This window comes from Mauremys mutica, chromosome 21 (assembly GCF_020497125.1).
Source record: "Mauremys mutica isolate MM-2020 ecotype Southern chromosome 21, ASM2049712v1, whole genome shotgun sequence".
NCBI lineage: Eukaryota > Metazoa > Chordata > Testudines > Geoemydidae > Mauremys > Mauremys mutica.
In genome coordinates, this window is record NC_059092.1 from 2,075,152 (window position 1) to 2,089,317 (window position 14,166).

General features: G+C 45.0%; 1 protein-coding gene across 1 annotated transcript in view; it reads right to left on the bottom strand.

The window, feature by feature from the left end:
• Positions 1–3,510: 3,510 nt before the first annotated feature.
• Positions 3,511–14,166, bottom strand: part of RNF207 (ring finger protein 207) — a 36,320-nt gene continuing 25,664 nt past the window's right edge. The window contains exons 14-19 of the mRNA XM_044996282.1: positions 10,079–10,271; positions 8,734–8,919; positions 7,564–7,615; positions 6,473–6,590; positions 6,064–6,156; positions 3,511–4,650 (exon numbers count right to left, since the gene is read on the bottom strand). Coding sequence (XP_044852217.1) covers positions 4,494–4,650; positions 6,064–6,156; positions 6,473–6,590; positions 7,564–7,615; positions 8,734–8,919; positions 10,079–10,271 — 799 coding nt within the window. The 3' untranslated portion in view covers positions 3,511–4,493. The remainder of the gene's footprint in view (positions 4,651–6,063; positions 6,157–6,472; positions 6,591–7,563; positions 7,616–8,733; positions 8,920–10,078; positions 10,272–14,166) is intronic.

The following is a 14,166-nucleotide window of genomic DNA, read 5'->3' on the forward strand; positions in this document are numbered from 1 at the left end:
ATATACTAGGGACTTGGTTTATTACATGAATAAATCTTTTATTAGGTCAAACTGTTAGAGCAATACAGTGAGAAACTACTTGCTTAATTGTTTGCTATGTGAGACAATATGTGGGTCAAAACTCTCTAACCCTAAACATTTTATGCTGCGTTACTACTCTAGTCTTATTGTCAGAGGCTTGAGCTCACATTATCTTTCTCACACTGCTGTTTGAGGGCCCTAGTTAGGAAAAAATCCTCTGTTCACCACAGAAGTCTGTATATGTCTACAACTGCTGGACAACTTTATCAGCAGGAAAGTTGGCTAGATTTCATGGGTCTTTCCTCTTGTGTGAACAGTCATTGTTCACAGTGAGACTTTCATTCTCTTGTCAATTTTTGTGCCAGAAAGCAAAGGATCTAGTGATTGCTTCAGTGTAAAACTGAGACAGTGGGCTCTGAACTTTTGGATTGCATATTGGCTCCTAGCTGCTAAAATTTACCACTTTAAACTATTTAGATAACTTAGTGTGATGGAGGGGTATCAATTAAATAAGTCTTATTCTTTTATTGGCACTTGTTTGGAAGGGTTATTGTGGTTTTTTTGTTTTTCTCTCCATAAATGGTATGCTTTACATCAGGGGTGGGCAAACTTTTTGGGGCGAGGGCCACATCTGGGTGAGGAAATTGTATGCAGGGCCAGGGCAGGGCGGGTGGAGTGCGGGATGTGGAGGAAGGGGCTCAGGACAAGGGATTGGGGCAGAGAAGGGGTGCAGAGTGTAAGAGGGGGCTCAGGGAAGGGGGTTGGGGTACAGGAGGGGTGCGGAGTGCAGGATGGGGCTCAGGGCAGGGAGTTGGGGTGCACGGGGTGCAGGGTGCAGCAGGGAGCTCAGGGCAGGTGGTTGGAATGCACAGGAGTGCAGAAAGGGGCTCAGGGCAGGGAGTTGGGTGCAGGAGGGGTGCGAGGTACAGGCAGAGGGCTTAGGGCAGGAAGTTGGGGGGCGGGGGGCAGGAGGAGTTTGAGCTCCAGCCCGGTGCCGCTTACCTAAAGTGGCTCCGGGGTGGCAGTGGCGCACACCAGGGCCAGGGCAGGCTCCCTGCATGCCTGCCCTGTCCCCACGCCACTCCAGGAAGTGCTGCGGCCCCTGGGGGGGGGGGGGCAGAGGGCTCTGTGTGCGCACATGGAGCCCTTTGCCTCCCGGCCCGGGGGCTGCTTCTGAGAGCAGCGCCGGGCCCGCAGCACCACCAGGGGTAATCCCGCGGGCCGGATCCAAAGCCCTGAAGGGCCGGATCCGGCCCGCGGGCCATAGTTTGCCCATCCCTGCTTTACATCATTTCACTTGCCTGGGATAACAGGTTGCTCATGTGAATATGCAAAGTATCATGAGTATTTCTAATACCCCTGTCATTGATGATATCAGTTCTGGTGCCTAGATACTACAGTTACCCTTTGGGTTTGGGATATATCTACATGTTCTGAGTCAACACCCAAATGTAACATCTGTAGCTATGTTGGAAGAAGACCTTTTTCATCTGTGTAGCTGGAGGTTCTGACTAGCACCCACCAAGCCTCAGGTTCTGTTGAATAAGCCCTTTGTAGGATGCATGTTGTCACAGTGAGAATGCATTTTCTTTAGATTATGTCTGTCAGCAAGAATATGAATGGGCACAGCAAATGATTTACTTGGTTGATGCAGTGGTCAGTGAAAGCACTTTCTTCTCCAATGGCCTTGCTGAAATTTATTTTAATATAGTGGCAATGCCCCAAAGTTATTGTTAATTGTAAATTTCACCCAGACAAGAACTTGCACAAAAATCAGATTTGTGCAGGGCATGTAGGTTCATCCCACGGTGTGCTGAGTCAGAAGAATAATCTTCATACTCCTTGACCTATGGCAAAACTTTCAAACACCTAAATCACTTTTGAAAATGAGGTGTGGGTGTTTTTGAAAAGTTTGCCCCAAGTCAATTTACATAGCGCTAATGTTCCACTTCTGGAGGTGTGGGATCTTAGTACTTTATCCTGTGGTGTAAGTATCTGGAATGATTGCTGCAGCCCTCATTCCCACAGGAAAGGTGAGTCGGAATTCACAAAGAAATGATCACCCTTTAGTTCAAATTGGGTTTTCCATTTATTTATTAATTAAAATGGACCCTTTGGCACATGCTGCAGCACAGAGTCTTTTAAAAAATCAAAGATGTTGTCAATGAACAACTAGTTCTGTACCAGGTGAATAAGAACTTCATTCTGGCCCTTGGTAGGTTCGCACAGTCTCATGTTAGCAATTAACTTATGAAGTCCTGTGTGAAAGGACTTCAACTCACTACTAAAAACAGTATTTATGCAGCTTGGGAAAACATCTTAACCACTAATAAGAGATACAGCCTACATAAAATTCTATGTATTTTAAAGCAGTCTACCAAATTAAACTTGTCAACCAATCGGATTGCTGGCTCACTGACCCATATTTACTAACAAGGGTAAAAGGCACTATCATGTTGTTCAGGCCAAAAATTTAGGACTTGTATGTGTTCAATAGGTCGCAGAAGTGTTCCAAGTCACCTGCTTAGCTTCTATTTAAACTATCTCCTGCAGTGTTTGCAGTTTAAAATTTGCAATTTTAAGCTAGTGCAGGAGAACCAGAAAGTGAAACTGACCTCCATTTTTATTGTGCAAAGGTTTTTGAAGGACAGAGTGATTAGCATAAACTGTAAAAAGGAAACTTGATTATTAATAATGTATGTTGGAGGTGAGGGGTTAGTAAGAACACATAGTATTTATTCTAATGTCCGACAAAAAATAAAGTAGTCACTCTGTAAACAACTAATTCCTAAAACTGTTGTTTTTTGTAAACATGTTATAACTTTAGGAATTTACTTTGCCCTGGTTCCTTGACTTTCATATTCTGCTTGTAGCACTGAGTAAGTGTTCTTTGACGGTCAGGATACAACTTTCAAATAATGGCACAGAGTAACTGTCCATCTATTGCACTTTTTTACTGCCTGGAGTAGCTTCTGACCTCACTGTCTTTATTTTATTTGGTAATTTGTCATTGGATTGGAATAGGAGGAGGAAGTCGTCTCCTGCCTTGAAAACACCTCAACATTCCTGTTGCAATAGGAGATTGTTACCTTGTTAATCACAAGATGTTTGAAGTCTGTTTGTGCTGAAAAAAACTGTTTACTAGAATCACTCCACAGTCTATTTGGGCCTGCTGAGACCAACTGTGTATTAAATGAATGGAGTAGTTCTACCCTTTTTCTTACATGAAGAAATGTTCATTACAGATATTTAAAGGTTCTTTTCTTTTGCGGATGTTGAGAATTCTTTCCATTTATTAAATAAAACTATAATTGGTTAAAATAATCTGAAAAGGTGTGGTGATTGTAAGCGAAACATACTCTCTTTGAAACTTATCAGAAGGACATTTATCTCCTGAGAAGTCTGCTGGTGAGAGGGTTGTTGTCCCATGCAGTCTGGCCCTCCCAGAATTCCCTGGTGGGTGTAGTCATGCTAGATTAACAACTTGCATGAAGTATCAAGAACTGATATTTTATTTTTTCAGATTTTTAATATACAAAGCTGTGTACATCTCATATGGAAAACAAGACTTCTGAAAAATCTACAGCATAAAAACCTCAAGAAAACATTGTTGTCCTACTGATCTCATTACACTAAAGTGCAGAAGTGTTTAAAAACAAGTCCTCCCCAAAATAACTGCCCTAAAACCATAATCCGCCCCAAAACCCAGCTTCAAGGCTATGCAAGGTGACTTTCTTTTTGAGGAAATAGCTACATTCCACTTTAATAAAGAATACATTGTTTACTTAGCTAGGCTTTTAAATAAGTTGTCAGGGCAGGGAGTAGGGGTAGTGCGAATAAAACTTACATAGAGCTAGCTGTTTTCATGCATTTAAAATACATTGTGCTATCAATGTCAAAATTAGGCTTATAATCCTCCATGTTTCTAGGTACACCACCAAGAGCTTACAGTTCGCTTTGAGCAGCTGAGGTAAGGGATTTCAGGTGTGAAATAGTATCAATATTTGTTTTTTCAAAGTTTCCACATGAAGGAGAAAGGAGACCAATTCCAATAACAATTGGGGCCCACCGAAGAGTTCTGACTCGAGAGATACTGGACTTCTCTGCTGAATAGAGGTTTGAATTTATTGATACAGAAAAATACAATATAACCCTGTTGAAAATACAAACAGCCAAAGAAATTGGCCTGGGAAATCAGACCATAACTGATTAAAAACCATCTGATAATGTAATGAGAACAGTATTTAGATTCACTGAATTGGTGAAGCCTTAGTCTGCATTTCAAGACTCAATTTCATCAAACTAAATTTGGAAATGCTGGTCCTTCCCATCTGGTCAAGTCTATTTCAATGGATAGCTCCTCTGTAATACCAGCCTGACTCAACCATAAAGGTACTCGAGAAACTTCTATTTAAGTCTTGTTTGTATATATGAAATGCAAAGCAGTGCAGCTTCTTGGCACTCTGCCTTGCCTAAGCTGCAAAATCTTTCTGGCTGGGACTCTCTGTCCCACCTTTTTGTTTGGTTTTGTAAGTGTCTTTCAGTAGGGGATCCTCAGTGACAATGTTCAGCATTCGGTTGTCCACTTTGGGCTCCCTGTTGTCTTCCATGCTTCTTGTCAAGTCGTTCCTAGAGCAGAAAAGGCACCTTGGCTAAATCACAAAAAGATCTAATTGTCAGCTGGCCTGAATATTTTATTAGCAAACTCTTATTTAGAAGAGAGATTCTAGGCAGTCTACTGCTGGCATGGGCAATAGTTGCTGTGTAATAGTTTTATTCTTACACTTTCCACATTTGCTGTATTGAGTCTGTGTAGCAAAACTGCAACAGCACAAATCACATGGACTTTTTTTTTTAAATAAAATATCTCAAAATAAGTTCCTGTTCATGCAGTATGTAAAATGCTGCAAGTCTGCATGGGATGAGTGAGATTCATCCTTAATTAGGTCACTTCACTGATTAAACCAGGCTCCAGTTACAGTAGTTCTCTTAAAAAAACAAAAACAAACAAAAAAAATGAGGAGTCCTTATGGCATCTTAGAGACTAACAAATTTATTTGGGCATAAGCTTTCGTGGGCTAAAACCCACTTCATCAGATGCTTAACCCCAGCCGTTAACACTTCGCACCTGGCTTCAGCCAGGACTGCAGGGAGTTTCACAAACAATGGAGGAAACCTCACTAAGCTCCTCTGAGGTATATCAAAGATACTCAAGGGACCATGTCACCTGCTGCTGCTGCTCTACACTCTCCTCTGAGGTGGAGTGCAATTGCTGCTGGCATTTAAAGGCAGCACTGCAATGTGCTTTTAGTGGCTCCATTCCATCTCTTCCCAACATTTTCCCTCAGTTGCAGCAATGCAGAGGTGGATGACAGGATCTTTGGATATGTTACTTTCCTCATTCATGTAGGGTATGAATCCCCTTCCTTGTTCTTGCCACCAAATGTTTCTAACAATTAGTGTATTTACAGACTAGTATCTCAGGGTTCTGTAATTCAGGATTCTCTTTAGCACCCGTTTCTTCAGCTGCAGTGTCTAAGACCTTAGAGACGGTCTTTAGAAACAAACTCTTGGTTTAAAGATTACTGTGGATGTTTTTCTTCCCCTTTCTCTTGTAATTGGATACTGAGCTCTGTTTTTCTGTAACTTTGAAACTTAGTAGAGAAACAAATTTAGGGAAGGTGATGAACTGTGGGGGTGGGATCAGCAAGTAAACCGCTTGAGCTGGAATTTAGCCAGGATACAGTCTGGCTAAAACCCCCTCCTCTCCCTTCCCCATGAACCCTACCTTTGCTGCAAAGTGCATGGCAATTGTTAATGGCCACATTGTTCAGTGTGTGCTTCCGGCAGTGCCTAACCCTACCTGCAGCACGTAATGTTTTATGGAAGTCTTCCAGTTGTATTTCCTAACTTCAGTATTTTAGCTGACAGTTTTACATGGAAAATGAAATGACTTGCTAATTTGTCAGTGGTTTGACTTATTCTGGTATCAAGTATTCAGATGAGCCATCAGCCTTCTAACCATTCCACCCCATCCTCTACCTGTGTGGTGTGTCGCTGGTCACTGTGCTGTCATCGTAAATTTTGAGCAGATTCTCTGTCTGGTCATCCTTCAGTTCCCTGGGTTCTTGTAGTCTAAAGTGAGATGAAAAGCAGAGTGAGCTGCAGCGGTTTTGATGGTTCGCTGTATTTGTAACAGGACATGAGCAGCACTAGAACTGCAAGTTTTCTGTCCACAGAACAGATACAGTATCAACATGGCACTGAAGAAATGAGCTCACTTGTCTGACCGCTAGGTCTCCATGGTGTCCCTGCTGAGTGCCAGCAAGAGCACTGGTTGTGTTTTTGAAACGTAGCTAAGTCTACTGGAGACTGGACTGAGAGGCATGAATCCACCTCAAAGACCCCCCAAAGCCTCTCCTCTTGGGGAAATGGCTCTGTGCTGTCTTACCTGGGCTCCAGCCGTTCCTTCACCTTCGCTATGGAGCGGACATAGGGGGCAATCTGTTTGGTGATGGTTGTCAGGTAGCTGTTTTCTTGTTTCAGCTGCAACAGGTCATGTAACTGTGCTGCATGGAAAGGGAACACACTGTAACAGGACCCAGCAATTCACTGTCTTTCAGAAATTGGGGCTTTTGTCCTGACTCTTAGCTTTCAGAGGGTGTTCTTTCACGGATGTCCTAGGAGTTTTTATGAAGTCATCCAGCATGTCCTCTGACCAATTAAGTCTCTGAGGGGCCTTGTTACATGCTTATAAACTTTCTGCTAAGCCCAGGACAGGTGCTGTAAACCATAACCAACTGAAGCACCAGAGGTTGCCATCTCTTCATGCTGCAGTTAACCAGCCATCTATGGGAGAGATTTGCAAAGCTGCTATGCTTGTTAGATACTTTAATCTCTGAATATCCAGACTTCCCTCCAGACTCTGCTTTTCAGGTTTTCTCTAGGCTGACATTTTAATTTTTTGAATTCTGTGGGTTTTTCTAGTTTTTGTTTCCTGTTCTCTTGCTGCTTCCTGGGCTCTGTCCACAGTGGTGTTTGAAACTCTGTTAGCGCCTCTCTGAGCTACTGGGTGGGGATTTGCTTGACAGTTACCCAGCCTGATTTACGTTCTCTAACAGAATCTGCTCGGGATGGGTAGAGGAGGGGGTTTTGCTGAGCTGGACCATTCTTGCCTCGCCCATCAGCATGGAATGGGAGGTGGTGTAGATGAAAGACGGCAGGGCTGGGGAGGAGAGGTAGAGGGATCTGCATGTGTGGGAAGCGAGGCTGAGTCCTCTGAGTGGAGCACGGCCTTGGTGTGGCATTCCAATGCTGGAAGCCCTTGGAGCGGAGAGCAGCAGAGGAGCAATTTAGCAGCTCTTTCTCACGTGTGAAACTTCCCCTTTAAACTAGAATGTGTCGTGACCACACACAGACTAAGTTAGCACTGTGACTGCTGTCACCACTTAGCAAGTGCACGTTAAACAGAGACCGGGAGTTGGGGAAGAACATCTCACCACATGGAATCAGTGGGTTAGTGGACAGAACTGTCACAAATACCTTCATAAATTTCCTGCTCATTTGCCACCCTCTGATATGTTTCCTCCCAAATCTGAAACAAAAATAGTGAGCTGGACAGCATGTTGCAATAAAGGACTGAAGTATCCTTTCCAAGGGACGTCTGCTGAGCCTGTTTCTCTCCCATCATTCCAGGCTGGCAGAGCAATCCACTCCGCAGCTAACAACTTGCAAATACCGCAGCAGCAGCCCCTTTAGTACTGACCAAGACTCTGGCCCTTTTAATTATTCTAGTGACTCAGGCTATTGTAGTGATAGCTGCACCTCTGTAAGCTCCCTAGTGTAGCCGCTCTAAGCCGATGGGAGAGAGCTGTCCCACTGGCTTAATTACTCCAGCCTCTGCGAGCGGCAGGAGAAGCTTTCCAGCAACATAGCGCTGTCTACACCGGCGCTTAATTCGGCAAAAGTTATGTCACGCGGGGGTGGCTAATTTACACCCCTGAACGACATAACTTATGTCAACTTAAGCTGTAGTGTAGCCATAGCCTGAGTGGAGCCTTTGCAAAACAAGAAAAAGGCTGGTGACTTTCCAGGGCAAGTCTCCTGGGGAAGCCTCTGCATCCAGTACTCATGAGTGCTATTTCCTATCGACCACACCCTTACTCAGGATCCAAACCTACCTGCTAGCTGGGTACACAGGGATCAGGCTATGCCTCCAATGTAACCAGCCTCACTTGCCTCAGAACACAATATTGCTCTCAGCACATCATATAGCCTCAGGTCCAGACTGCAAAGCAGATGTCTTTGTCTGGCAGAACTAGAAAAATCTTGGCTAACAAAGATCTCTAGCACTGGACTGAGCCTACGGATTTCAGTATCATCTCATTTCACCCCACCTTGTCTGTCCTCTCCCTTCTACCTTCCATCGAGGGGACAAAGCCAGCTGTGCCCAACTGTCCATCGCCATTTTCTGTTCATTTAAAGGAACAGGGTAGAAATGTGCAAATGTTCTGCAAGGAGCCAGCTCTGCTAGAACAACCTCTGATGCCTCCCTTTATGCGTCTGTCTGTCCTACTCCGAGATGCTCCATGTTCTCTCCCTGGGCTTGGCATTGGCATGACTCATCACTAGTGCTGTGCACTGCCATTTAGGGGAAGCCGCTCTTTAGAGCGGGTGGCACAGGCACTAGAACGTCAACTGCAGGAAACGTACCTCTTCAAACATGCTCCGCATCATTTCCACAGACGAATACTCCGAGGCAATCTGCACATCCATCTGGAGGGATTTCTGTAGGATCTCACTCATGATCTCCGTCTTGATGAGGGAGTGATGCTTTGTGAGGTCACGATGCAGCTCCTGTACCTGATCCTTCAGGTTCTGAATCTCTGTTTGCAGGGTCTGCATTAGAAATATGAAAGGGGGTGAGTTGCTGTGGAGTTTTCCTTTCACCCTGAGGAGACAGATGGCAACAGGTTTGGTTAAAGAAGAGGAAGGTACCTGTAAAATCCAGTGTCTTTTGATTTCCTTGCTACTGCTATTTCCTCTTGTGGAAGCACTATTTTACCATAGGCATATATGAGTCTTTGTGACTAGGTCACTGCTGAAGGGACAGAAGGCCTGGCAGTTATATATGGTACAGATAAACTCTTCTCAGCCAATGGACTTCAGAGATTCCAAGGCCAGAAGCGAGCACTGTAATACTCCTGTCTGACCTCCTGTATAACATGCGTCCTAGAACTTCCCCAACCTAATTCTAGCGCAAAGCTTTCAGTAAAACATCCAGTCGTCATTTAGAAATGATCAGTGATGGAGAATCCGCCACAACCCTTGGCCAATTGTTTCAATGGCTAATTATTCTGTTAAAAAAAATTATGCCTTATTTCCTGTCTGAATTTGTCCAGCTTCAAGTTCCAGTCATTAGGCCATTATCCTTTCTCTGCTAGATTGAAGAACCTATTAAATATTTGTTCCTCCTGTAGGTACTTACACACTGTAATCAAATCACCCCTTAACTGTCCGTTAAGCTAAACAGATTTAGCTCTGTAAGTCTTCTAGGAAGAGAACTAGACCCAACTCCCCTGACTTTCCCTTGTAAGTTCCCATGGCTGGCACGGATGTCCTTATCCAGCACCATTCCACTGGCACTTGCAAATGACCATTTGAACCCTAAACACAGTGACAATGACACACTCAAAAATGTCTTGGTAGGATTGTGCAGGTAAGTGCGGCTTCACAGTACAGCTGGGTTTGGCCCAAAGTTTCTAACTTTTCCACATGATGAAGAAAGCGACATGAATGAACTATAGGAGTGAAGGAAGAGAACAGTTAACTGGAGAACCAGTTCAGCACTCTGTCCACCTTCACCATCTCTCTTGGCCTCCACTCCCTGGTTCAGGCCTGCCCTGCATCATTACAGGAGTTACCCCCACATTTTTCTTCCATCTCTGGGCACTGATCCTGCCAGGTAAGGAAAACCCCCTCAACCAGGGACAGCAGTCCCATGGTCAGTGGTGAAATCAGGCTGTGTTACTATATCTGCCCTCTTCCATGTACTTACCCGATACATGTTCTCATAGTTGCGACAGTGCTCAGTGAAGGGCGTCTCCCCTCCTTCGGCCAGCAGGACCTTGGTGCTGATGTAACGATGCATGGTTGGCTTTCGAACTATGGAGCCTGTGATGGACATCTTATCGCAGGAAGGGGAACAGCCAGGCACTATCAGCGTCTTGGAGCACTGACCACCCGAGAGCCTTAAGCAGAGAGCGTGAGTTTTTAAAACGTACATAAGCAGTGCCATCAAATCAGCTGCTGTCTCTGAAATTGCCATTTAGCAGAAGCAAACTAGAAAGTGCCTCCATCTGGCTCATAGTGTGAAATAAGCATCCTATGACCTGTCTGACTTTTGTGTCCAGTCTGTAGTGCAAGCCAGGCAATAGCTTCTTTGGACATATTTTAGTTAGTGTGCCAAAGAGAAACCAGCTCCTCCTCCTTGAGAGAGCTTGCTTTAGTGCCGGACAAGGCTAGCATATCATCGTTCTATATGACAGTGTCACTCCTTCCTTCTACCAGGCAAGGAAAAGATTCTAAGATCACAGCTGCCCTTTGCTGCGAAAGACACAGCAGTAGTCAGAGAAGAGGCCAAAGGTGGAAGAATTCCTGCCCTATCAGCTCTATTTTACTCTCGCATTAACTGTATTTATAAAAGGCAGATCGTGTGGGCTAGAAAATCAGATTTCAAGTTTCATTTCTGACAATCTCTCCGGGGAAGCTCATTGCCCATGGCTACCGCCTCTGTCTGTGGGGGACAGGTCACATTCTGTGTCAGGAGTTATGACAGGAAAGCAGCAAAATCACCACCACCAAGGAGGTAACCTCACCAGTGCCAATCCTGGTACAATGTGTTTTATTTAAAAAGACCCAGGCCTGGATCCTGTCCCTATCATGCAGTTACAGCACTAGGCAGAGTGGGCACTCCACCTGGCTAACGCTTTATCTAATACCTTCTTGTTCTAGTCCCTGTTCATCTGATGAAGATTTACAATCACGGAAACTGCCTGGAGAGTCTATGCCAGGTAATGACGGTCCCTGCAAAGAAACCCCAGTACAGTAGCATGAACATGATCCCGTAGTATCCGGAGTTCCTGTTCCAATGCTATAGTTAAGTTCTATCTGATTTCTTCTGAATCAGTCTGTAACTTTTTAAATAAAAGGTGTGGTCGTCATAAAGCCAGTAACTGAAGAATTGTTCTAGACCCCGGAGGTGTCTGAGGCTGTGCAGAGCATGAATACAAAGTGGCAGAAACACCCAATGAGAACCAATCTCAACCCAGAATGACAATCGGAAACACCTCCTTAGGTATGGATTCTCTTGTGTTGTATCAAGTGTCTGTCTCATCCGACCTATCGACAAAAATGTCAGTCACAAAACTCTGTTTCTTGACCCCCTAGAAGAGTCTTGGTACAGAATCCCTGTATTAATTACACTGAAAACGTCTTGCTGCATGCACAGACTGCATTTATTGGCCTCTTTTGATGGCCAAGAGAAACAGCTCTTCGAGGGAGCTGCAACTAGACTCCGACAGCCAGATCCAAGGAGACAAGAATGCAAGTTTCTGCAAAATATCCTTGGGAGTAGGTGAATTCACTGAACTGTAAAGTGATTTGAAGCTGAAAATTGCCAACCATTGTAGTAAAGAAGCAATATTTGGACAAGCAAACAGAAAATATACTCACAGCATGATTTAGCATTTCATCTGTTGTCTAATGATAATCAAACTCTTCAATGGGAAGCACTTCCTATAAAGCAACGTATTGCTACTCTTTGCATTCAGACTCTTCCCACACAGTCCTACACCCAACAGCTGCTACCACAGTTCCATGCATTATGTAATGAATCAATGCTCACTGATCAGAGGAGGCAGCCGGACACCCACTCTGCAGCTCTTACTGGATTCCTATCGTCCAGCTCCCCGCTTTCCCCTTAGAATCCAAGTCTTGTGAAAGGCAGCTCATTATATGCAGCTGAAATGTACCTTTGACAAGGAAAGGGTGCTCTGAAGTCCCCAGTGCAATGATTAGTTTCCCTGAACTGTAATATCCACTTGGAAACAAGCAGTGATCCCCATTTCACAATAAGAAACTGTCCTGTTTGCAGGGCGAGCAGCTGGAGCAGAGTGGAGCGGCCTAGGCTGCCTGTGACATCATTTGGCCTAAATATATCCAGTGCAAAGGAACTGTGCCCTGGAGAGTTCTTTGAAATTCTGATAAAAATAGTGGCAGACCAACAGGCTGCTCTGGGGGGCTCAGCTGAAAGCAGTCACTCAGGTGAGCCAGGCCGAAAGGCAGGCGGCTTGTTTGGAGTGTGACATGGGCTGGGGCTGGCAGTGGGCAGAGATGGGACCTGAAAGCTTGCTCCCAGGACAGCCCCAGAGCAGCTAATCAACCCGGTGAGTGAGCGAGTTACTGTCCAGCACAGAGACCAGCCTGGGTCTCTCCATCTTCACAGTGCTGTGCAAGCCCCCCTTCCCACAGCCCTGGGAGGTGGGATCACCTGCATTTCACAGGTGGACAAGGTGCAGCACAAGCAGGCTGGAGGAAGTTGGTGGCCATAGTAGCAACCTTTTTGCATCGCAGCCTGATGCCCCTGTTAACCACAGGGCATGCAGTGACTTGGTGCAAAGGGAGGGGTTTTGTCTGTGCTCAAGCTAACTCTAGGCAGAGAGAGTAAAGTCCTCCAGAGACTTGCCCAGCGGGTGGATGCTATGAGAAGTGACTCCCTGTGAGACATTAATGGCACCTTGTCAGTAACTGCAGGGGCATCTGCAGTCCCTGAGCTGCCAAGAACCAAACAAGTATTGTTGTTGCTAGTTTCTCAAGGCATGGCCCTTGTTGTGTGTGTTAGTGGCAATGGCAGCACTTCACGAGTGCTGTACGGGGTCTCCCAAATGAGTATCTGTACGGTGATGTGATCGCCAGATAGGCAGGATACTTCCTTAGCTGGGAGGCAGAGTGCTCTTGCAGTTGGAGCACAGCAGAGCCAGGAGGCCTGGCCTCTAAAGCTGGCTTGGCAATGTACTCTGGGTGACCTTTGGGTCACTTCCCCTCTCTGTGCCTCAGTTCTGTAGCTGTGAAATGGGGACAGCGGGGTTCCGAGAAGTGATTAAGGAACAGTGAAAGCTTTGGATAAGAGGGGATTGATGTTATCATGCAGGATAGCTATACACATCAGCCGCTGTTACCTCGTCCTCCACTAGTTACAATGAAAGTCCTTTCAGTTGTTCCAAATGATTTGTTGCACCCCAGGACTGGCACCTGTTACGGTCTGAAATCAATAGTGCTGGGCTCACGGTTTGTATGGATTAGAACAGGGAAGGCTCCTACTTTGTCAGTGATTATTATAATGGAGGCAATTCTTGGGAACACATTGCGTTCCTCCCAGACTTTGGCAATTTTAACATAGTGGGATTTACCCATATGCTAGGGACGGCATTGGTCATGAATGGATAAATGCTGTCTGAGTCATTACATTGAATCTATTTCCTCATGTTAAGTATCCTCACACCTCTTGTTAACTGTCTGAAATGGGCCATCTTGATTATCACTACAAAAGGTTTTTTCTCCTGCTGATAATAGCTCATCTTAATTAATTAGCCTCTTAGAGTTGGTATGGCTAAGTCCACCTTTTCATGTTCTGTATGTATCTATATCTCCTCACTATATGTTCCATTCTATACATCCGATGAAGTGGGCTGTAGCCCACGAAAGCTTATGCTCAAATACATTTGTTAGTCTCTAAGGTGCCACAAGTACTCCTGTCTTATGTCACTCGCCAGTGCTTGCAAGGAAAAGGTGGTGTGTATGTGGAGGAATTTCTGGCAGTTTTTCATGAAAGCTGCGGTTAAACTAATCACTTTTCTGTTGACCTGCTTCAGCCCACACCCCTTGCTTAGCAATAAGGATGAACCCAGCTTCTGAGTCCATCGTATCTGGCCAGACTATATCTCCTGCAAAACACAGACATGCAGTTCCCCTTGTGCTCCAAACCCTGGTTTCCAGGAATTGCCAGTTCAAGCCACTGTGCCTATTCCTGACATTAATCAGCACAGCTGTTATGTATTGTCCCTAGGACACCTTTCATCATGACAA